This window comes from Styela clava, chromosome 1, assembly GCF_964204865.1.
Source record: "Styela clava chromosome 1, kaStyClav1.hap1.2, whole genome shotgun sequence".
Taxonomy (NCBI): Eukaryota; Metazoa; Chordata; class Ascidiacea; order Stolidobranchia; family Styelidae; genus Styela; species Styela clava.
In genome coordinates, this window is record NC_135250.1 from 30643216 (window position 1) to 30668450 (window position 25235).

Here is a 25235-nt window from a genome sequence, read left to right on the forward strand (position 1 = left end):
AGTACGAAGGAGGCCAAGACTTCCATATTACGCTCGCCACTAAAGATGGAAAACATTTACACACTTCCGGTGTTCCGACGTGTCACAAATCGTATGCGGGCACAGAAAAGGGTTTGTTTCCTATTCGGGAATTTTGTGTTTACCCCAAACCTACCAAATATATCTGTATTGCAGAAAAAACCCGTTCTGAAAATTTTGAATTCAATCACGCGATAGGATAGCAATGAAAACGACGGTAGTCCGGTTACCATGTGCGGATGATGAATAGTTAATCCAGATGAATGTGCTCGTATCGCTTACATAAATGGACTTTGCGAAATAACAATTGTTATAATTAGAGCAATTCTATGGACACGATTTCCACAACCTAAACTGATACTCCAGTCTAAGTTCGTGGTATTGTTTCGTGTATCATAAAGGTCAGCCGTATTACGGTGAATTCTGACAGCTCACTTGCTAAACTGATCAGTAAAATTTAACAATATTTTAGCGTGATTTGTGCAGAAGATTATAATATATACATTAAAGTACATGTGCTGTCTTATTGTGTTATTACAGCGACCGCCCGTAACTTAGCTCAGACTATAGAAAGTCTACATTACTTATGTTAGTGCGTTAGAGTCCGTAACTTTTCTTAGAAGTGAGTCGCCTTTACTTCTAAGTGAGTGCCTGTAACTTTGCTTGGAGATGAATCTCTTTTACTTCTGAGTGAGTGTGCGTTACATCGTTTTGAGCATATGTTCCACAGTAAAATACTGCGGCCGCTCAGGGATAATCCATAATTTTTCAGGTATTAAACCGGAATTGTCATATTGATTACCAATAAAATAAGTGAATGCGCTGACTTTTTTTAAGTATTTCACCGATCAATATTTATGGGAAAGTTTTAATTAAGCTGGCACGAAGTGTTGGATAATTCCGCGTGTTTACTGGTAACTTAGATTATATATAACACGTGTGTTTGTATTATGGTATAGTTATAGGTATGGTTTGTATTATGGTATAGCGGTCTGATATGTATTGAGAAAGAGACACGTGTTAAACTAAGTTGCTTACTTGCTACTAGATGTGCGTTTTAACAAGTATAAGTCAGTTTACCGCTGACTATTCATCGCTAGTTATAGAACACAATGCGATTTGCAATGTCTAAAAAGCGTCTTCAATCTGTCACGAGCCACCCTAAAACAGCAAATGGTGTTTCCCGTGTTATTTCTAATATTTTATAATGCCACTTTCCAATCAAGAAAAGTTGGAATGCGTATTCACTCCTTTCTGCTATAGTATGTATTGGGAAAAAGAAGCAAGTTAAAGTATATTGGTTGCTACCAGTTGTGAATTTTACTAAGTATAAGCCTGGATTTTACCAAAAATCGCATTAGGCATTAACAACGGAAGTGACAAATAGCTTTTAAACAAACAATGTTGTTATGACGCAATAAACCCCATCTGTCCGCAACTTTATCACGTCACAGTCGTGTTTTTGAAATGTTTGTTTTATCATAATTGAATCGGATGTAAGCATTGTGGCGTGTAGAAGGAATCTCGTGACGACATAAAGCAAATAAAGTAAGATAATGATTCAAAGAATAGGAATTCACCAGAAGCATTGTGATAAACAATTGCATTATTTCTAGTTTGTTCGTTGACAGTGCGGGTAAAATGTTTGAGCGGGAACCGCTTAAAAGAAGATAAAGTAAGTTTTGTTATCGATCGGATTCTGAGTAACTGCCTATCTTGCTTCTATTCTATTAATAGTAGTTGAGCTATGTATGTTTGACCTTGGTTTCATAAATTACACACACTACGTTTCTTAAATATATTTGTGCTTTGACTCTTGAATGACTTAGTCAGTATAATTATCATTCTTTTGGTACTCCCGTAGTGTGTGTACCAGGTTAGGGTAAGGCCCTAATTTTGTTCAGATTTTTCTTATTTTAGTTCTATTACGAGCTCGGGGACTGTCAGTGTTAGCCAAGTGCCTATAGATTTTAGTCCCTTTACACAAGTTGATGTAAAGTAGGCGAACTAAATATATTGGCACACACACTTCTGGAGCACCTGCAAAAGCATGTTTTTCCTAAATCTCACACAAATATAGTCCAGAAAACACTGAATTTAGACGGATGGAATTATTTATTTGAAATTTTATTTCTTCTCTATAATAGATTATCAAAATAAGGGAATATTGTATAAATCGCTCGATACTAATGCAAAAATGTTGAAATGATTTAAAAAAATTGAATTTACAGAGCTTGCTGCATTCATAACCCAAACTGGATATTTGCTATAATAATTTTCTTATTTATACTGTTGGCGGGTGTTGTTTTCTTGGCGGGGAGGCTTTGTACATAATATCCGCATAAAATAGTTACAATATCTATGCAAATAAATATAGAATGAGAGTACCATTGACATAATATAATTTCAACCGTTGCTTCAGGAATACATATTGCACAGAGTAATAACATTATTAAAAGTTCCGAAACTTTCAAAAACGTAATAGCACGAGCGAATGTGTGGAGAACTGAAAAAAAAATAGTTCAGAAAACACTAAATTTAGACGGATGGAATTCATTTTTTTTAATTGCCTTTTTTCTTTATGGACTATCAAAATAACAGAATATAAGCGAAAAATAAAATACAATTATACACAGTTCTTTATACCGCGATTGTGCGTAGAATTGAAAAAAAAAGAATAGTGCAGATAATCATAATAGCACGAGCGAGTGTGAGAACTGAAAAAATAGACCAGAAAAAACTGAATTTAGATGGATGGAATTATTTATTCAAAATTGTATTTCCTCTTTATAATAGACTACTAAAATAACGGAATATGAACAAAAAATAAAATACGGGGTGTCCATAAAATCCCTTTACAATTTTGTTATCAAGTCAGTTGTTGATATATCTTAACCAGATTCGTTGTTTTTCTAGTCAGTAATCGTTCAAGTATTTTGACTTCATTTAATACATCTGTCATGACCGAAATAATATATGGTATCGATATAAATTCCCTTTGCAATTTTAAAAAAAATTAAAGACTGTATGGACACCCCTATACAATTATAAGTAGTTATAGCAATTGACAGAAAATAACAAGAACGGTTAAATAAATGATCGTATACTTGCCGAGTCACTTTATACCATAATTATACACAATAATTAGTACTATAAAGGTAGTAATTTAACTTGTGATCTATATGAATTAATCAATTTCGTAGAATTGTTTAAAGTTTTATTTTAAGACGGAAATAAACGATTAGGTATTTTCGTGAACCGTTTTAAAACCTTAGAGTCCAGGTGTGGGCAAGGTTTTGGATCAGAGGCCGAAATTTTTGCCCACTTAGAATGGCGGACCATGTAAGTGTGACGTAGGAACAATATTTATAGTGTTACAAATGCAAACTTGGAAAACAAAACACCTGGTAACAAAACTAAATTTGATTACAATCTCAACAAAGTCGTGTAATCTATCTTGTATTTACGAATTCAGTTCCGGGATCATGAACCATTTTACAATTTCGCAATCGATAGGCACAAATCGAAATTCGCAATTCATCTAATCTTTCCAGTATTTCCGGATTCAGTTCCGGGATCGTGACCCTGCTTACGATTCTGCAAAAATTAGAATCGAACACAATCCATCTCTAATTCATGATGTTATTTCCGTATTTAATTCCGGGATCGTGAACCCGCTTACGATTCTTAAACATGCAGAGTCGGAGCACAATTTATCATTGCGAAATCCTTACGAAAACAATTCGTCACAAGAATTTTGAGTCATTATTCCGACCCTGCGGCGAGAGTGTCACACGTGCATGCATTAATGCGGTTTCGAGGTCCTCTGACATATCTAAGCCTTCTTAATCTAAAACCCATCATAAGATAAAAAGGGGAACACGGTATATATACGTATGTAACATATATGAGAAATGCTACCAAAATGTAATTTTTATCAATTCAAGCGTGGACGAGACAGAATTCTATATTTCTCCAACGGAGCCTCTCAGACTGCATGAAAAATTAATGACTTGCAACCACAAAATCGTTGAGCTCTCAAATATTTAACAATACATACGTGAGCGGAATTCATTCGAATGAAGCAATACCCGTCTCGATCTGCTGTCACAACAGAGAGCGTGAGGGTTGCCAGAAAGTTTATTTGAATGAAATTGGGAATTATAATTTCAAGGAAATCGTTAGAGGGTGGTTTGAACGGCAAAGAAGTTAAAGCAGGGACGTTGGGGGTTGGGGGTCGTATCAATAATAGCGTGGAGGTCAAATATAAACAAAGAAACTTTGACGTCATAAAATAACAAACGTAACGTCACAATATAGAGAGAGAGTGCGGCCCATATTCTCAATTTGGCAAATTTTTAAATAATGTTGTATAGTGGTCGTTTTATCTGTTTTTCGAGTCCAGAGAAAGTAATGACCGTATAATCCAGAGATGGGCGAGGTTTTTAAACCAGGGGCCAAAGATTTTGCTCACCTAGACAGGAGGGCCATGTAAGTGTGACGTAAAACGTTACATTTTGAGAACAATATTTACAGTGTTACAAAGCAAAGGTGAAAAACAATGAGCCTCGTGTCAAAACTAAATTTAACCGCATTTCAACAGAATCCTTGAGTTATTTTTAGTTAAAACATCAACATTTGATTTCAGTTTGGTTGTGGCAGCATCAGGCGGGCCAGATTGATTAACCCAGCGGGCCGGATTTGGACCGCGGGCCGTACTTTGCCCATGTCTGGTATACTCCAATTCAAAATTATTTCAAATATAATCTAACCTCATATTTTTCTCTTTTTTCTCACAGACCCCCGTACCCTCACACCGTTTACGTAGTATGCCTGAACAAAGTAACGATTATAGAGTTGTAGTATTTGGCGCCGGAGGCGTGGGAAAAAGTTCTCTCGTTTTGAGGTTCATCAAAGGAACATTTCGAGAGAGTTATGTACCAACTATTGAAGATACATACAGACAGGTTGGCGTGGATTATTATTTTCGTTTTTTGGTATCATAGTGCAGGGCTACTCAACTATTTTTACCAAAGGTCCGTTTACGAAACTTCAAACTTACTGGGGTCCGTACATTACAGAAAATTTATTTCATTAAATAAACGAAACTTCAAATGTTATATTAAATTAAATACAAGAGCAATGAATAACTCACAAATATGGATACAAATGTCGCACATCGGTACCAGTACGACGAACTGTACAGTTGTGTATGAAAATGGTATCGAATATCAAGCAGACGGTACAAATTGAATAGTCGAAAGGGGCGGATTCGGACCGCGATCCGCCAGTTGAGTAGCCCTGTCATAGTGTACATTTAGATCGTTTTGTTAGCGAATAGTGATCTTGTGGTCCGGCGTAGTCATGAACACTGCGGTATCGCGCCGGTAGGCTATACCCTGACCGACTGCACACCCATACAACATTGTGTACATATATTTGAGCATCTCTCCCTTGTTTTATATTATTGTGTTAGATGGACGAGGGATAAATGGTGCTCGTTTGCAGTGGCTTTCAACCGAGGGTTCACATATACTGAATAACTAAACAATATTGGCAAAACTGCACCGGATGCTAAGTAATTTTTCTAGATTTTTCTCTAAATCAAGATCTTAGCTGATGACCTTGGGCCTTGTTATCTATTTACCAAATAAAGCAATGAATATGAATAACAATTCAAGTCGCGCGTCTATATCAGCATTTTCTGCGAATGCCTATAATTCTATGTAGTTGCAGTACTTTTTGGCATTCCAGTGGTTCTCTGTAACTTTGCTCATAATTAGGTATTTACTTCTAAGTGAATGCGCGTTTCCTTCCAAGCGTTGCTTTGATCAAATTATTTCAAAAATATGTGCGATATGATATGAAATTTCCAGAAGTCTGACCATTCGACCTCGAGGCAATTTAGTTTCAAATTGCTATAATTATTTCTAAATCGGTAAAATAATTGCGTTCGAAGAAAACGTAAATATGAAAATCACGCCATAGGATTCATATATTAGACCAGAGTTTCTGAACGGGCCCGCCGGGTGCACTAATGGGCCAAGGGGTGGTTCTCAGGAGATCACTACCAAAGTCTTTACAAGGTAATATTCGCCATGACTTTCGTTTGTTGTCTTTCTTGTTTTTAAACGTGTCGGATAAGATGTACTCGCGGCTACCCGATAATAGTGCCTTCACTGGGTACTGTTAGCAATGACAATATTAAATTCACGTAAATTCCGTGATTTGTTTACTTCTGAGTGAGGACGCGTAACTTTGCTCAAAAATGAGTCTTCTTCACCTTTGACTGAGTGCGCGTTGACTGAGTGCTCGTTACTTTGCTCATGGATGAGTCTCTTTACATCGGAGTGATTGCCCTTAACCTTGCCCAGAGATGAGGCTCTTTTTTCTTAAAGATATCAAAAATAAATGCCTGTTATGATATATTGCATCACGACACCAGACACAGCGATGCGAACGCATATTGGCAATTTTGAAATGATTTTAATTAAGCAGACGAGGAATATGCGTTCGTCGTCCGACAATGACGTCACAATACGGCGAATGTGACAAAACAATCACGGATTTGACTTGTGAAAATCGATATGCTTTATTGTGTAGCGAGGTCGTATGAAATTGATAAAAGAATATTTTATTAAAACGCGTTTTCACACTTCCTCCCCAAACAAGGCTCCATAAAATTAGCCACTAACTACGTAAGGGAAGAACCGGAGTTTTTGAGAACGTCCAAGAGACGCTCACCCTTAAAGGGCGCGTAGGGGCGGACTCCTCTTTTCATATCTAAGCATTTTACTTCAATTCTATTTTTCGCGAAAACGGTTTCCCACGAAATAACTATTCGCGGTTAATCGCAGCTTTTTTATTATGCAAGTATCGAAATTTTAATTTTTAAAGTTTTCAAATTTGAGTGAAATGTTTTTATGTTTTACCCCCGGGGAAAAGAAAATTGTCGTAACAAATTTACTACGCATGACTTCCTTGACTTGATCCAATCAAATTTATTCATTTGGAATGACGTCACGCTGACGATTTCATCGAATAAATTGCGCTCGGACGACTTGAGTCATTCTTACATGATAATGGTATTATTTCAAAATAATTGAAAACATTGTATCATTATGACTTCATAAATGTGTCACGAACTTCAAAGCGAAGGTCGTCTTCAAAGATAACGAGTCAACTATTCCCCGAGGAAAAATAGCTCTCGCAAAAATAATAAAAATTATTTCATACGAACAACCTTTTATACGCTTGGGAACTGTTTTCGACACGAAGAGAATCCTGTTCTCCTGAAAACGTTGAAAAGAACGCAAGACGAATGCTCTGTGCGGTATTTAGTTCTCGGGTCAATTAATGAGTCAAGTCCAAATGGCGGTTATTAATTGATGAAAAGTCTGAGTCACTTTTAACTGCAAAAACTGTGAAAAAACACCAAAAAACTTGCAAAAACAGTGAAAAAACGGGATAAGCCACCAAAAACCGTGCATAAACCACCGAAAACCTCGCAAAAACCGTGAAAAGTCACCAAAATCCACCATTAAACCCTACGTAAACCCGGAAGTTCAACCTCAAACCCGGATATTCATTTTACGAACCCAGACCTATAACTATTTAATTTTATTATCATTTATTTCAAGCTCTCTTGTCCTGTTACCCGCCCAGAAATAAGATATGGGAATAGTTGATTGTTTGAAATGCCACATGTCGTAGAATCGTATACTTAACTTATTACTCCAGGTATTGTGAATTGAAATCAGACCCTCTAGTCGTGGTTACTAGCCCTGCTTGGGCACGGGAATATCTCGCCGCTATTTAGACTATTCAGCGTTTCTATGTGTCTGTGCAAATAATGGCGCTCTGACTTCCATTTACTTTGTCCTGACAGACGAATAATTAATTCCATCACATATGCGTCATGAGACCCAAAGTAAACAAACATCTTTCGATCGAGTATCGGTGATATTCCGGGAAATATAAAAGTTTACGGATAAAGTTTAGTTTGGGAAGGTCTCAAGTACTTTTCAACGAAATCACGAGAAGCTGAATATGGAGTCTTATAATAACTCGGTATTTGTTTCGAATAAATCCATTAACAACAATTATCGTTTTTTTTTATGGTTGGTTTGGGTAGTATAACAAAAAACTTAACTCATAATTTCTTAATAATTCTATAAAAACGAAGAAAATTCATTTAACACTTGAACTTCTGTTTGTGTATTATGATTGCACCCTAAATTTTCGGTAAGCTAGTACATTTTGCACAAAAGTTATTTCATCTTTAGAATATGTTACAAATGGCTTGGGTTCTATTTTTACACCTGGGCGAGCTGTTGATTGCACAATTCTCACGCATCGATTTTTGGCAGGTCCGTGATGGTTTTGTCACAATCGTTGTATTGTGGCGTCATTGCCGGACGGCGAACGCAAATTCATCGTCTACTTAATTATAATCCATTCGCAAAATTGTCGATCGCTGTGTTTGAAATTGAGATGCGACATATGATGATCAGCACTCATTTTCGTAATTATTATGACGTCATAGTTTTCGTAATTGTGATGACGTCATATTTGTCATCTGTTTTAACAACCGTTGTTAGATCTGACGTAAGTCCAGTAACTTGACCGTTAGTTTCCGTAAATGTAATATAATATGTCGTAAATTATGAATATAATAAATATATAATTTTAGAATTCAGTGTTGATTTCATTTTAGTTATAAAATTTATAGATTGGGAGTTTTGAGACAATCATCCACTAGGTTAATCACTCAAAAATTCGTAATAAAATCTCATTTTCGTAATTAGAAGGACGTCATATTTGTCACTTGATTTGACAAACAATATCAGTGACTAAATCGTGTGACCAAGTCATAAATGTAATATATTATGTTGTAAATTATGAAAATGTAAACTCCCCACCAGCTAATCTATCGTGTAATAAACTGGGTGGCCAATGCCGAACCGGATAGATTCCGGATTTTCAAAATAGTGTTTCCTTGCACATCACTGGTTTCGTGTACAAAGCCTTGCTAAAAGAAAAACAGTTTCTAGGAATAGTATTCCGTATCTGTGACCTTTGAGTGTCTCGGCGTCTAAATTCCGGCAAACAGTGATATAGTTATCGAAATAACGGTGACCGCTTTACTTGTTTGTTTAACAATGTTAATTGACATGGGTAAATTGATATGGGTAAAGTCATATATATATGTAAAATTTACATATATGACCCTACCCATGTCAATTCGAACATCGGAAAGTCTAGTAACACGTCCAAATTCAAAACCGCTACGCGAATCTCAAGTCTTTATATTTGAGCATTGCTCTCTTGTGGAACAGTGATATTATCATATCAAAATATGCCTCGATTATGATTCGGATCGCGCTTTCCAAATACTTCAAACAAACAGTTTTATTGTTATCGTACGATCACATATTATCAACTTTCAACCAATATTTACTTTAGAGATATATTAAGTGTTTTAAATGAGTCATTTTTAACGTTAAAAACTTTGTGACGCGGGGTCGTGCGACGAATTGACTACTTTTTGTTCCGCGCTTTTTGCGGTGTTGATGAGGCTTAAGTTGACTCTTTTGTTGTTATCAAAACTTTTTTTTATTTATTCAAAATTTCACTGAGTTCGTTCGTAAAGGTCGAAATGTTATATAAAGTAAATATTACTAAATCATTATAGCCCCCTCTCCCCTCTGTTAAAGAATGAATAATACAAAATGAAACGAGTTTTGGGTTCGAAAAAGAGTGGATGATGTGGCAGGTGCCGGGAATGAACTGTTGGCCAAATTGTTCGATTACCGCGATTTCTTATAAGTCAGGTCCTATGCTATATTCTTTAGTGTTTATACGTGGTGTCCAATTTTTTTTCGTCCGATTTTGTAGTAATAACAATTGAAAGTGTAAATAAATTTTGTTGTATGATAAATGAGAACTACAAGAACAATAAGATTTATAACTAAATAAAGGCAAAGAGCTTTTTAATCTCTATCAAATCGAGCAAAATTTTTTGGCCACACCTTGTAAAAATTATGGAAACTTTGTGACGCAGGTTCGTGCGACGAACAGATTATTTTTCGTTTCGCGTTTCTTGTCGTCCATCCTATTTTGAAAAAGAAGTAGAATTATAGTTTCGAAAAACGAATTAATAATGACGATGCGAAATAAATTGCTGGCCAAGTTTTTCAATTTCTAGGCGCGACATACCTATAGTGCCAACATATAACCTAGCTTTTACCCCGTTCAAGTATGACGGGTATTACTTACATGTAATGCACTTCTATTATTCTGCGAAGTTTCAGCATCTTCTGGCATACAGCGATTGCCGCTGTACTCAGGGGCGTGGCCAGTAATTTTCAAAGAGGGGGGGGGGGGGGTTCTGAAATTTAGGTGTGTACGAAATGTCGCACAACCCGAAAATAGTATGTGTGCCCGGTTCAGGTTGTGCGTCATCTTAGTACGAATATTTTCGGAGCGCCGAAATTTGTAATTGCCAAGTTTGACAGCAACAGGTGGTCTGGCCGGAAGCCGCGAAACGCGAGTTTCTAAGAGAACTGATATTCTTAAAATTGCTATGTGTGATACAGAATGTTCTAGAAATCGAAACTGAATGGATGTTTCCCCGAGCATCGACTTCCTTGTTTACTTCGGGACATTGACCAATCAGCAAGATGCAAAGAGTGACGTGGTTTCGCATCCGCTCAGACACTTTTCTCGCTCAGACTGATTTTCAGGCGTCGTCGTAAACATTACCTCGTTTTCGCGTTTTCGAAATCTATTCGTTAATTTTTAGTTCTGTTTCAGATATTTAAATGTAAATCAAATAATTCAATGATCACTTTGTCTTCTTAGAAGTTTCAGTTTAACTGCAGTAATAAAAAATTAGTGTAGAAATAGCTGCAATAGACTAGGCTAAAATTATTCACCGGTACTTTTAAAAAACAGATTGTTGAATGCTATGAATCAGAATAATGGTTTGAAGCAAAATACTTCATTTTACAGGCGCCAACTCGCAAAACCACTTAAATAAGCACCGAAAATTTTGCGATGGCAAAGTATAGGAAGAAATTTACGGGGGTCAAAGGTCGGGGAAAGGTCCATAAATCGCCTTATTCAGTCACAATCACGTCGCTTCTACTTGACGGCATCCGGAGCCATAAAGTTTTATGCGCTTATTAGGCGCGTGGCAAGTCGCGCCTATTAGTCGTCGTTTTTACACATTCCAAAAGGGGGGGTGGGGGGTTCTACTCCCCCCTGGCTGTACTGTTTTTTCACTCTTCTCGTACTTCTGAGGTATTGATGAAACATGTTTCTTATTGTGTGTGAACGCTCAGAAAACTGCCTGAGTGATGTATTCTATGTTTTCAGTAATTTATAAGATTGGAAGATCTAGCACAATGAAAAAGTCACATACTCGCAGATAGGGCGCAATTTTTTTCCTTATATATTTAAAAAAAAATTCAGTTGCGACCAGTCCGCTCCACATAAGTCCCATCCGCTCGAAATAAGTCCAAATCGCCACCAAGTCGGAACAGCGAGTTGGTTATTCATGAAAATCGCATGGTCTGCGCTTGCGTACATGCACTTATTATCGCTCACAAGTGTCGATAAACATATTTTGATTTTAGCCCTACAACAAAAAAAGTAGGAAGTTATCTATGCAAAAAAGCATAGGGAAAGGGCCTTTTAAATCTCTAAATTTTCGGTGCGACTTATGTGCGAGTCAACTCTAAATTAAACTTTTTTAACACAAAACTAATAGTGCGACCTATACGGTGGCGCGACCTACGACGAGTATAACTGACGAACTGAGTGCACTTGACATTACTTTGAGACATTACTAATTGAGTACTACTGCAAAATTCTGATATGCCGCCAAATTTTATTCCCAAAATCAATATTCTGGTCTGGTTGGCACAGACTAGAGACAACTAGTCATTCTAAATATGTCGAGAAGTCTGGAAGAGTTGACAGGACGTGGAACTGGGATAAAATAGGGTCGTGTAGGGACAACATATGCAAATTACGGTTCCATTACATTTGAACCCACGTACATTTGAACCCGTAATTTAACCCACGGCAATTGCACCTGCATACTATTGCACGTATGGAATTTTTTTTTTCACGGATATTTGAACCCATACTAACCCTAACTCATGGATTTTCGCACCCTCATATGGATTGAACCCGCGGATATACACATGGGTTCAAATGTACGGTCACCGCAAATTACATAAACACATAAAATGTCGGAAACTGAATTTGATTAAACGTTCGAATTTACAAAATATGACAAGGGGAACACGGAATTTATACGTGTGGTGATATATTGGTTAAGCGCACCAGGACATGAGAAAATGATAACGCATATTTTTCTGTCTCGTTAACAATGTGGAAGACGAAATTGATTGCGATAAAAACTTTGTGTTACGGGGTAGAGCGACGAACTGTCTATCCTTTGTTTCGCGTTTCTTGTCATGTATCCAATTTTGTAAAAAAGTAGAATTTTGGTTTCGAAAACGAATCGATAATGGCGACACGTAAGGAATTGTCGAACTAGTTCCAACATCTGCTTATACATGGCCTTGTTCGGGGCCAAAAGTGCCATATTCCAGTCATTTTAAATATCGTAGCTCCGAACATATCGTTGGATATCAGTGGCTGCTTGTACAGGGAGACAGAGGCGAGAATAATTGCCTTATATAAAAAAAATTCTCTTTTTATGCAATTTGCGCAATTCCCTAACGAACGCTGACGTAAATTTCCGGTTCATTCGTGTTGTTGCGTATCTGAATCTCCCTTCTTTTGAAAGGAAAAGGGCATTTTTCATATCATACATAAAAATTTTCGTAGATTTATACGTTTTTTAGACCCTCAAGACTCTTGAAAACTCGCCCCCCATTTGAAAATTCCTGGCAACGCTCTTTCTTCCGTCCTCTCAAATAAGAGCAACTCATAACGTATCGTCAGATATCAGTGGCTGCATTTATAGGAGACAAAGGCCCGAATAATCGCCGTATATGAAAGGAAAACTCTCTTGTTATGCAATATTGCGCAATTTTCTAACGAACGCTGACGTAAATTTCCGGTAAACAATTTTCAGAACTCTTGAAGTTCGATAAATATTTTATTGGAAAGTGGTCACGGTTTAATTGAATTAAAACTTCTATAAATGTTAAAAGCTTTCATAAACATGTTTTCGAATAGATAGGTAGGGATTTCTCAACGTCTTTTCAAATTCCTAAATTTTTTTCTAATGTAACTGTGATGGCTAAACTTTTATAGCTATTATATATTTTATAGTGGTAACCAGCCGGGTGCCCGGGTGTATTTGTGGAAAAACTGCGGAATGTCGAAATGAAAAGTTTATTTCGTTCTTAAAATTTTCAATAATTTTACATTTTAAAAAATAATTTCAGACGACGCGAAAAATTCGAATTTCTGAGATTCTAGACACTTTTAGGACAAATATTACTTATGGACTATATGTCTGAGGAAGTCTGACCTTGGTCAGACGAAACGTTACAGAAATATATTTGTATTGAAATATGTCCTCACTCTTTGCCAATTATGGGGAAACTTTAAAAATAGACGACGCGCCGTCTCAGCCTTTGGTTACAACCGGGTTCATTCGCAGAAACTTGACTTGTGCCACCCAGCCCACCCTATTAATTGCCCTGAAGAAATCGCAATTTTTTACGACGCGTCGTCATGTTTTAGTTTTTACGACGGATCGTTTGACATTTTGTTTGCTTTCCTTTTTTCATATTGCAATTAACGCAGTGTGCATATTTGTATATATATAGCTGTAAGTGACATTTCGATATGCAAAGTTTAACTTCTGTTTGTTAATCCAGCAAGAAGTATGTAAATGACGTGCAAAGGCAATGTATTGCTAACTCAAGAAAAGTCGAATGACTTGAAGTTATGTTGCCACCCCGTCCCGCCCAATCTCCCGTTTTATCTGTTACCGACATATTTAGATCGGACATGTGCAAACTACCGCGGGCCAAATCCGGCCCGTTGGCTAATTCAATCTGGCCCACCAATAGCTCAAAGAATTTGTTGAGATTAGGTTTTGTTTTGGCACGGGGCCCATTGTTTTCCACTTATGCTCTTGTAACACTGTAAATATTGTTCAAAAAAAAGTAACTTTTTACGTCACACTTACATGGCCCGCCAGTCTAGATGGGCTAACTTTTTGGCACCTGATCCAAAAAACCTTGCCCCCCCCCCCCCCCCCCCCCCCCCGATTTAGATTGTAACCGCTCTCTGAACGCAAAAGGAAGACACACGACCTTCGAAGCTCCCTATCTCCGCCACGTTTCTGGAACTTTGCCTGACATCACTCTAAATTACGTTTTGTCGGTATCTCATCGTCGGAATGCGGCGGAAACTCGACTTTTCAATGGCTATTGAGATCTTGGCAAAGTCCCGAGTCGATTCGTTGAAATGTGTAATTAAACCTTCGAATTCTCGGACCTCGGGTATAAAAAAGTAATCAAATATATGCAAATTTAGCACTTGGTAAAATTTCGATGTCATGCTTCAATTTTTTTTATATAAGCCTATCAAAAGTTTGTAAAGCGGGACAATGTTTTGGAGACGTTGAATAACTGTGAATGTGGGTTCAACCAACTCGTTCAATCGTCCCGTTAGCTTTAAATAGCCCTCCGCTGAACGGAGAGGGACACGGCCCCGGTTACCCGTCTGTCTGGCTGTGTCGCGCCTTCAAAAACCACGTGGCATTCGTTTTTGTCGGTAATCTGATCTTCATAATGCAGCGGAAACCCGCCCTTGAAATGGCTATTGAACTCTTGGCAGTCTCGAGCCGATTCGTAGAAATGTGTATCTAAAACCTTCGAATTATCGGACCTCGAATATAAAAAAAGTAATGGAATATATGTGAATTTAGCACTTAGTCTCATTTCGAATCGTTTCGAATTACGTTTTTGACGGAAACATATTTTATAATTCGATGGTTCTCAACCTTTGCTCATACGCGGAGAGGGTACACGACCCTCGAAATTATCTTTATCTTCGCCACGCTTTTGGAACTTTGCCAGACATCACGCTAAATTGCGCTTTTGTCGGTAATCTGATCGCCAGAATGCAGCGGAAACTCGCCGTTGAAATGGCTATTGAACTCTTGGCAAAGTCCCGAGCCGATTCGCAGAAATATGTAATTAAAACCTTCGAATTCTGGGACCTCGGGTATAAAAAAGTAATGAAATATACCGGTATGTAAATTTAGCACTTAGTCTCATTTCGACGCCATGCCTCAAATTTATTTAGATAAATATGTCAAAAGTATGTAAAGGACAATTTTTAATAACGTTAAATTATCTGTGAACGTGTCGTCACGAGGGCTGTGCATTTCGAATCGAATATTCCAGTCGAATCGAATAGTAAATTATTCGAATCGGTTCAGGCGGGAATTTCGAATCACCGCCATCCTGTTTTTTTTTCTGTCCGCCCGCAGGTCAAGATGATTCCCTCAATTTTTTTATTCATATCTAATTTTTTAAATGCAATTCTCACATATGACTTTTTTCTTCCGAGTGAGTTATAGATGAAACATGTTTCTTTTTGTGTTTGAACAGTCAGAGAACTGTCCGAGTGATAGATTACATGTTTTCACTGATTTATGTGTCTGAAGGACCCATTGCAATAAAACAGTCAATACAACTTATATCTTTCAAACATTCTAGATTCGATTCGATTCTGAAATCATCACATATTGCCCAGCAAAAGTGGTCACCCCAATCCGTTCAATCGGTCCTTTAGCTTTAAATAGAACTCCGCTTAACGGAGAGGGAAGAGGCACGCAGCCCCGTTACTCGCCTGTGCCACGCCTTTGAAAATCACATGACATTCGCTTTTGTCAGAAATCTGATCGTTGGAATGCGATAGAAGCTTGTCCATTCAATGGCTATTGAAATCTTGCCAAAGTCCAGGTCGATTCGCAGAAATTTGTAACTGAAACCTATGAGTACTCGGTAAAGAGTTTAATTAAATACCGGGAATTCCACAATGGGAAATCCCCATTTTGGACATTTTTGTTTTGATTCTGCGGAAACCATTGCTCATGTAGACGAAGAGAAAAGAAACATCAAGAATTTAACTTTGTTAGCTATGGTCAGCTAGGACCAACCTATGGGCAAAGAAGTTTACGTAAAAACATTTCCGCAACGAAACGTGAAGTTTCAAAATCCCAATAGGCTTGAACGCAAGTCAAGTAAGTGTTAGGAACACGCTCGCCACCGCACCTCTGATTACCCTGCGTGGGTCCGCAAGTTCGAATCCCGTGGGGAGAATAATGTGCGAGAGAATTGCTGCGGTTTCCTTCACTCCACCATCAAGTCCATTTATTTGAAGCGAATAATTGGCTAACTAATCCCAACCTAAAATGGACTTGTGGACATGGGAGGAGAGGACTTTGTTCACCATATGATTAAGCCGCTTTATCGACTTTTCTCTCCCTCGGGGTAAATATATAAATCCTATCCCAACCAACAGACAAATTTCGGTTGGTGCGGGATTTCTTTGAGACTCGTTGCGAACCGACCGCTATTACTCATGCTGCGTTTTTCACGCGAGCAAACATTTTAATTAACCAACAAATTTACATCTACGTAAAAACGTGAACTTAACAAAACAGTAGTATTGCGTAAAACGTGCGTTACGTAAACTTGAAATTCATTCTTCGGTATTAGTCACGTTACGTTTTCGACGCAAACAAATTTTCTAATTTTTCGGGTCATTTTTTCAAGCGACCCAAAAAAATCAAAAAGATGAATGGAATCAAAAATTTTGTGTACAATCTCACGACCCAAGGATATACTCACATAGGCTACTAAACTGCATGTAGTGCATTGATAGCCGCACAATTGAATGACTAAAATAAAACAATAACTTTTGCATGACATTTATCTCCGCAAAGTGAGAAAAATGTTCTTGTTTGCCACCATCAACGAGTTTTTGAAATGGTGGTGTCGATTTACTTGTGTTTGCGCGGTGATACTTCCCGTATAAACAATTACTATTGAGAAACACTCCAAAACCAATATTAAAAAAACAATAAAATCGACTAAAAAATAAAATGAGTAACTTTTAAGTTTTTGTTGAAAAAACAAGCGATCCAACGAGACTCCCAGGCGACCCAGTTTTGGGTCGCGACCCATATAATGAAAAACACTTTATTCTAATTGACCACAAAAATACATTTGCGCAAAAAATATGAACTTCTTAAATCACAATACGCAAATAAAAAAGCTTTTGCGAACTCTTAATTCACCCACCAGCATTACTCATCCCACGTTTCAAGGCAAAACAAACCTTTTAATTGAATTCTAAAAAGTCGTGAGTCGTGATATACTCAAACCACATTCAAAAACATATTATTCAGGCCCCAATGTACATTTTGCAAAGAAAGGGTAGAGTAGACTTTTTAAAACATGATTGTTTTCAATTTCGACTATAGGCCAGGGGTGTACTAGGATTTTAGACCAAGGACGGAAAATTTTGCCCACCTAGACTGGCGGGCCATGTAAGTTTGACGTTAAAAGTTACATTTCATGAATAATATTTACAGTGTTACAAAAGCAAAAGTGGAAAACAATAAGCTAAAAAACTGAATTTAATCCCAATCTCAACAAACTCATGAGCTATTTTTAGCTAAACCTCCAAAATTTGGCTTTAGTTTGGTTATTGCAGCATCAGGCGGGCCAGATTAATTTACCAAATGGGCCGGATTTGGCCCACGGGCTGTAGTTTTCACATGTCAGTTATAGACGTTTGTATAATTTATATTTAAATCTGATGCTGAATTTAATACTATAATAGTATCATTTTCAAGCACACATGCCAACGTAGTTCGGTTTTCGACAAATTGAAATTTTTTTCAAGAATCCGAAAATAAAAATCACTGTATTTTTGTGTAAAATCCTCCATTTTGCTTTGATTTTTGTATAAATGGACTTTTATAGTAAAATTTGACTTATATCGCGATTTGGTGCAATATAAATCATTTGGAAAATTCCGATATCGAGAATAAATATAAGACAGAATTATAGATAATTAAAACATTCAGATATGAGAATACTAAAATAAGGTTTGGAAAAAATCAAAAATAATTTTCCTAAATATTCAGATAATCGAAAGTACTGTTTTTTTTTTGTAAAATCACCATTTTTTGCAGCAGTTTCTTCGTTCAGACCCAACAAACTCACCCAGTGCTTTAATCCCGCTTCACAAATATTTCACGCACGATTAACAATGAAAACGTAGAATCCAAATATTTTTGCAAAATCGTGGACTTTCCAGAACACGTTTATTTAGGGATAAACAAAGCCTGATCGTGCGGTTCAGGATATTGGTTAAACCTAAATTGAAAGTACATAACAAGAAATGGGGGTGTCTCAAAAAATTTATGAAAAATGCAAAGTTTACTCAAATCACATTTAAAAACATATCATCCGGACTCTAATAAATCAACTTAATTAAAAATGAAAGCGGGACTTTTCAAAACACGTTTAGACGAAACGGATGACCGAATAATAATACTTATTATTACTACAGGTATACTATTATCGAGTCCAGCGGGCACACAAAATTAAGTTTTAGAAAAATTAAAATAATTTTTGTTTTTAAAAAATTACTGTTTTTTTTCGTAAAATCACCATTTTGCGTTGACACGTTTATTTAGGGATAAACAAAGCTTAATCGCGCGGTCAAGGGTATTGGTTAAACGCAAATAGAAAGTACATAACAGGGATCGGGTCTGTCTCAAAACTTTTGTAAAAATACAAAATTTACTCAAAGCACATCATTCAGACCCCAATAAATCAACTTAATTAAACTAGGTACAAATTCAATACTACAGTATAAGTATTTCACTCTTGAACCGTACACAAAAAATTAGGTTTTGAAGAAAGCAAAATAACACCATTGTTGAATTTATACTTTAATTATTAAACATAAAACAGAGAGATTTCATCAATGACCTTTCATTTCATTTAACCGCTGTTGAACTATGTATGCCTGAGGAAGTCTGGCTTTCGTCAGACGAAACGTTACAGAAATATCTTTGTGCAGCAAGACTCTTGAATCACTTTAGATAATCGCAATTACTGTTTTTTTTTTTTTTGTAAAATCCCCATTTTTGCAACAGTTTTTTCGTTCAGACACAACGAACTCGCCGAGTGATTTAACCCCGCTTCACAAATATTTCACGCACGATTGACAATGAAAACATAGAATTCAAATATTTTTGCAAAATTGCGGACTTTCCAGAAGACGTTTATTTAGGGCTAAACAAGGCCTGATTGTGCGGCTAAGGGCATTGGTTAAACGCAAATTGAAAGTACATAACAGGGATCGGGATGTGTCAAAAATGGCATGTCGCATATTTTTCTCGATTGTATGTTTAACCTTCTGCCAAAGCATGATATCTACCCTAACCCTGAATATGGCATAAATTCCACTTCATATGAACATTTTAGGTATGGCTTAAGCGTCAGTCGAAGGTATATCCTCTTTGAGGACTAGCAAGGTGTTTTATAAATTTCCTGTCGCACATTTGTATGTCTAGCATTCTGTCAAAGTATGATATCTACCCTAACCCAGAACATAGCACTTCACGTGAATACTTGTAGAGTTAAGAGGACACGTTTATTTAGGGATATGTAAAGCGCGATCGTGCGGTTAAGGGCAACGAATTGAAAGTACATAACAGGGATCGGTTTGAAAAATGACTTACCTCAAACTTATTTCAATTGTTTGTCTGACTTTTTGCCAAAGTATGATATCTACCCTATAACCTAGAACCCAGCATAGCCCTAAATAATTTTGAGAGAATTTTTGCAAAATCGGGGACTTTCCATAACACGTCTATTTAGAGTTGACAAACCGTGATCATACGGTTAATCGTAAATTGAAGATACATAACAAAAATCGTATAATGAAATTGATGATAAAGAAATTGTGTAATGGATTTACTTTGTGCATCAACTTGTGCAACCGGCAAATTGCAGCGTCTTATGAGCTGCGGTAAAATCAAAAAGTCGGATTAGGGGAATAAAAAGTTTCGTGCCACATACTTGTCTCAATTGTATGTATTACCGTCTGCCAAAGCATGGTGTCTACCCTAACCCAGAACTTAGCATTAATCCCACTACATATGAATTACCAATTGTATGAATCTCACTTAATATGAATATTTGAAGGTTTTACACACGCTAAATTTGAAAAAAACTATCCCAGACACGTTACGTTGAATAAATTTTCTTTAAATGTGCTCATTTTTAACCACAAAAATTTTGGTTGTTATACTTGTTGCGCAATATGAAGGTTATACAAAAGTCCCGTGGTCTATGTTTGTCTACCGTAAATTTCCCAGTTTTGCAAAACCAAATGCCGACAATGAACCCTGCCGCGGCATTTACCTGACACGATTTGGAATTTACACTTCACTATAAAAAAAAATTAACAAAATATCTAGTTTTTCGAGTAACTCGACGGCAGTACATAATGTTCATATACTAGGTTTTTGCGGTTAGATTCATCATGCGCAATATTTTTCTTGCCTATCTTCTCTCAGAAAAGGTTTCGGGCAAGTAAGCACTAATATATAATAAGCTCTTATTTTTGGAACATTTCTGGGGACCTCCCGAAGTACGCGCACCAAGATGTCGCACAACCTGAACCCTAACCTGGTACACAACCTGAGTCCAGGTTGTGCGCCATCTTGGTGCGCATACTTCAGGAGTACCCTTTCTGGTTCGAAATTGTCTGAAATTACCAAGTTAAACCGCATAAGCTAGCGGGTCCCAAGCTTGAAAACGTGGCTTTTCAAGAATCTTGAGGGTGTAAAAAGCGTTGCAAGCTACGAAAAATTGCTATGTATGATACAAAAAAATGCTGTTTTGGCCCTCCCGAAGTATGCGAACCAAGATGACGGACATCGGAGCGTAACATGGGTAACAGGTTAGGGTTAGGCGATAATTTTTTTCCAATTTTCCTTATTTTAGTCCTATTATCAGTTCGAAGACTAGCCAAGAGCCTCCTGTAGTATTTATACCTTAAATTATGGCCTAACCCTAACCTAGTACACATATTACATTCCGATGTCCGCCATCTTGGTTCGCATACTTCGGGAGCCCCGCTGTTTTTTTACATTGCTCGTTGCGTAGAAAAATTCCAATACTCACGAAATTTAATTACCTTCAAATTTCGCGCTATTTAATGATGTTTTTCAACAGTATGGCTAAATCTTCCGTCGTCCTTGAAATTTTAATTATTTTAATGTTTACTAAGCGGGCGTAGCATGAATCGCGCGATGTTTATTTAAAGATTTTTCATTTTATTACCGTGTGGAATGGGTTTTATGATATCGATAAATTAGCTTATTTCTGTGTGCTTTTTATATTTTCATTTCTGCAAAATGTGTATTTTATAAATAAGCGCGCTTCGATTAGCAAATTCAACGATATAGTAATATTACTGCACCACTAATTTTCTGCTTTATTTTCTTTTTAATTCCATTCATTTTATGTTAGATTGTGAAAATTATAACGTTAAGTTTCCCAAGTGGGAGAATGCTACCCACGGGAGAATTTTGTTTTTCTTGGGGAGAACTTTGCTTGGTATTTGCTGTGGTACAATTACTAATAATCTTTTGTATTAGTCCTATATTGGTTATCTATCCACTTATAGGCTACATAAAATGTACAAACAGGGGAGTGCACTCACACATAATACTAGATCAGGAATATGCAAAGGGAGAGATTTACCAAGAAAGGTGGATAGAAGATTGGTTACTAACACGTTTTGGCCTTGTGTCCATATATTTAAACATTGCTTGCTTGTTGTAATAACAAGATATTCTAGAAAAGCTTTTGTTAATAACTCATCTTAACCTAAGATAAAGAGAATCAAAGAAAACAAAGCCAAAAATTGGAGGCGGTGCAATTACAAGATAACACCCCAACTTAATCAATACACAAAATTAATATCTTCCAATATCCTGCTTTGTTCTGATTGGCTGGATTAAAGGGGTGTGTTTTCTGACATCAAATTAACACCTAATTGGCTAATACAGCGGAAAAAATCGAAATTTTGGAATGGGTCGATATTTTGACACCCCCCAGATATTAAAAAATACAATTTAATAGCAGGTTGCAAATATAAGTTCATTTTGAGCCCTGGTTATCACCGTCCAAGCGTGGGGCAGTTATTATGCCTCCCATTTTAGGTTCTAATTATGAATGGCTTAGCTTCGGCCGATTTCTCCCTATTTATAGTATATTTCATATAAAAATCGTTACTGTGATCATGAGTCAAAAGAAAATTTATGTAATACTGTTAAAAAACACGTAAAATAAACTAAAATTCAACCCCATGCGAAGCTATATCTTACGAATTCAACAACCGATAGCTATCGCTAAAACCAACGGAAAATCGAAATTTAAAATTACAGGACTGAAAACTTTTAGTTTGTTTGAAATAATATTGGCAAGGATCGTGTCGAGTCAAAGATCTAACTATCTTGGCAATCAGATATTTTTGAACCCCCCCCCCCCCCCCCCCCCATTGAAAAATCCCGGCTACGCTTCTGGCTCAGTGGAATAAACGCCCTGATACTCGCGAGTCCACTTAGAGTTCGGTTCACCAATTATGAAAGAATTGAGAGGACTGAAGTCACCTGATCACCTGAATGAAATTACTAGAACTCAACTCTCCGTCTTAGCAAGGTGATCGAGCTCTTCTACAGTGTTTAGGTACGCCTACCCAACAACACTGGTTTGAATTACTCTAAAATTGGGAAGTTTTTACGATTATTTTTAACAGTACTCTTGAGAGGCTGCCTCATATGAATGTATTGATGTATAGATTTTTCAAGGCTGTAGACGCCAAATAGTCTATTTGTGGTAATGTAGGGAGCGATGCCATGTTTATTTTGTGTCACAGCCAAGGTCATACGCGGATAAGACTGCTGGTACCATATGCGAGAAAACCATTTGCGCGAATCTTTATCTATACGGTATGTCTACTCTTTGAATTTGTCTAAAGCAGTGGTTCCCTATGTTAATTGACCGGGAGCCAAAATTAGAAACGGAAGGGTATTTGCGGACCAGGAGAGTGGAGCGCTCGCAAGGGACCGGCCGATAATTAAGATAACGGTATAATTGAATTGCTACACATATACACGTGCTTAAATCGTAATAATGGCATAACAATTTGCGTATCTGGAACGCAAAGTGTTAAACTATTTTAATCGAGTTCGGCTGGCCATTTTAAATCGATACGCGGGCCGTGATTGGTCCGCGCTTGGGAGCCACTGCTGAGGTTTTAGAATTAGACTAACCCAGAGAATACCACGGATCCGCTTACTCTATCCGTTTGTCGGATGATATATATATCTACCCTAACTCAGAAGTAAGAATTACCATGATTCCCGCCATTTTTGCTAAGGCACGCGCGACTCAAACGCTGGCATTCTGTAGGATATAAAAGGTTTATAATGTTTGCATGAATATACATTACAATAATACCACAAGTGAACCATTTTTAGCGATGCTATACGCAAATACAAAGAAAATTTTTTTCCTCAAAAAGTTTCAAAATAATTGGGTTTCCATTGGGCGGAATTTTGGTGTTTTGAAAACCGTATCAAAGTTTTCCCGCAATTTTACTATATGAATTATTAACAAAAAAATACAAATTTTATGCTTCTGTGGCACAATGACTAACACATTATGATGCAAAAATAACATTAAATTCAACTTCGTTACAGGTCATCAACTGCGACAAGAACATATGCACATTACAGATCACGGACACAACAGGCTCACATCATTTTCCCGCCATGCAGAGACTGTCAATCACACGAGGCCACGCCTTCATTTTAGTTTATTCGATCACATCAAGGCAGTCGATGGAGGAGCTGTTGCCGATTTATGAACAGGTCAGAATCTTCGATTCTTACAAAATAATACCAACTTTCTTGAATTTTGTGTATGATTCCGGAGACTTTAAAAACAAGTCAAATCGTTTTCGTTATCAAACTTTTTTAAGTCGAAATTATCTCCAACATGGAGTCTAATTTTTTGTCTGCCGAAGCCGAAGTCGGTTTTCAAATTTGGTGTTCACTTTCTCTGACTCCCGTAGCCATGAGGCCTGCCTACTCGATATGGGTGCTTCGAAAACTTGTGTTTATTTACTGTGTATTTGCAACAGTATACATTAATTCTTTCAACCCGCCCTCAAATTAAAGTCATTGACCCCATGAACCCGGAATACTTATGGAATTAGAAATAATTCATTAAAATCTTTTAAATAATTAATGAGGAGGTCCGACCTAAATAAAAATTTAGATCACATATTAATTTTATGTGAAGGCTTTCATGCCACAGGGCATTACGGAAATGAGAAATAAATTAAACTTTTAGGCAAGATGCCTAATTTGCAATCCATTACTAAAATGTCACTAAATATTAAGACATTTACTCGGCGAGATGTGTCCCAAAACTGTCGTGTCCCACACTTGTCCCAATGTATGATTATTTTCCACATTTTTTTCAACAATATATATCCACTCTAACCCACAATAATGAGAAAAGATTTGCAAGTGGGACAAGTGCTAAAATGGGGACAAGTGTGGAAAGAGTAAGACCCGACATTGCTAAAGTATCGCTTGGAGAAAAGTGTGGTTTGAGAAATATTTCATAAAAAAATGATTTACCGATTGTCAAAATTTTAACTCCTGACCTGGTAGCCATAGAGACAAAATATTCGGATGGCTCTTGAAATTAAAGAGACTGACACTGACGGTGTCAAACACCATCATTTTTAAAGCTAATTAATTTTTAATCCTACACGCAGAAATCAAAAAATTGTAAATAAGGTATGAGAACACCTAACCCGTATAGAAAACGATAACGGTTGAATTCGCTTCCCCTGAAAATGAAAAAAACAATACCGAGGATTGTCAATCCCTTTCTAGACAGCTAATTTTATTTTCAATATATAAATCCTACGCGCAGAAATTAAAAATAAATCGCCGTAGTGACCGCGTTTAAAAAAATGCGTCCTGAAAATCCCATTATTAAAAAACGGTAATGGTTAAATTCGCTTCTCCTGAAAATGCCAAAAAAACAATACCGAGGATTATCAACCCCTTCCTGTATAGATAATTTAATTTTTAA

General features: G+C 36.9%; 1 protein-coding gene across 1 annotated transcript in view; it reads left to right on the forward strand.

Annotated features, from left to right (window-relative positions):
- The window catches only part of LOC120334724 (GTP-binding protein Di-Ras2-like), a 47171-nt gene that overhangs the window by 19742 nt on the left and 2194 nt on the right, over positions 1-25235 (forward strand). The window contains exons 2-3 of the mRNA XM_039402221.2: positions 4818-4985; positions 23825-23995. Of these exons, the coding sequence (XP_039258155.1) occupies positions 4818-4985; positions 23825-23995 (339 nt within the window). The remainder of the gene's footprint in view (positions 1-4817; positions 4986-23824; positions 23996-25235) is intronic.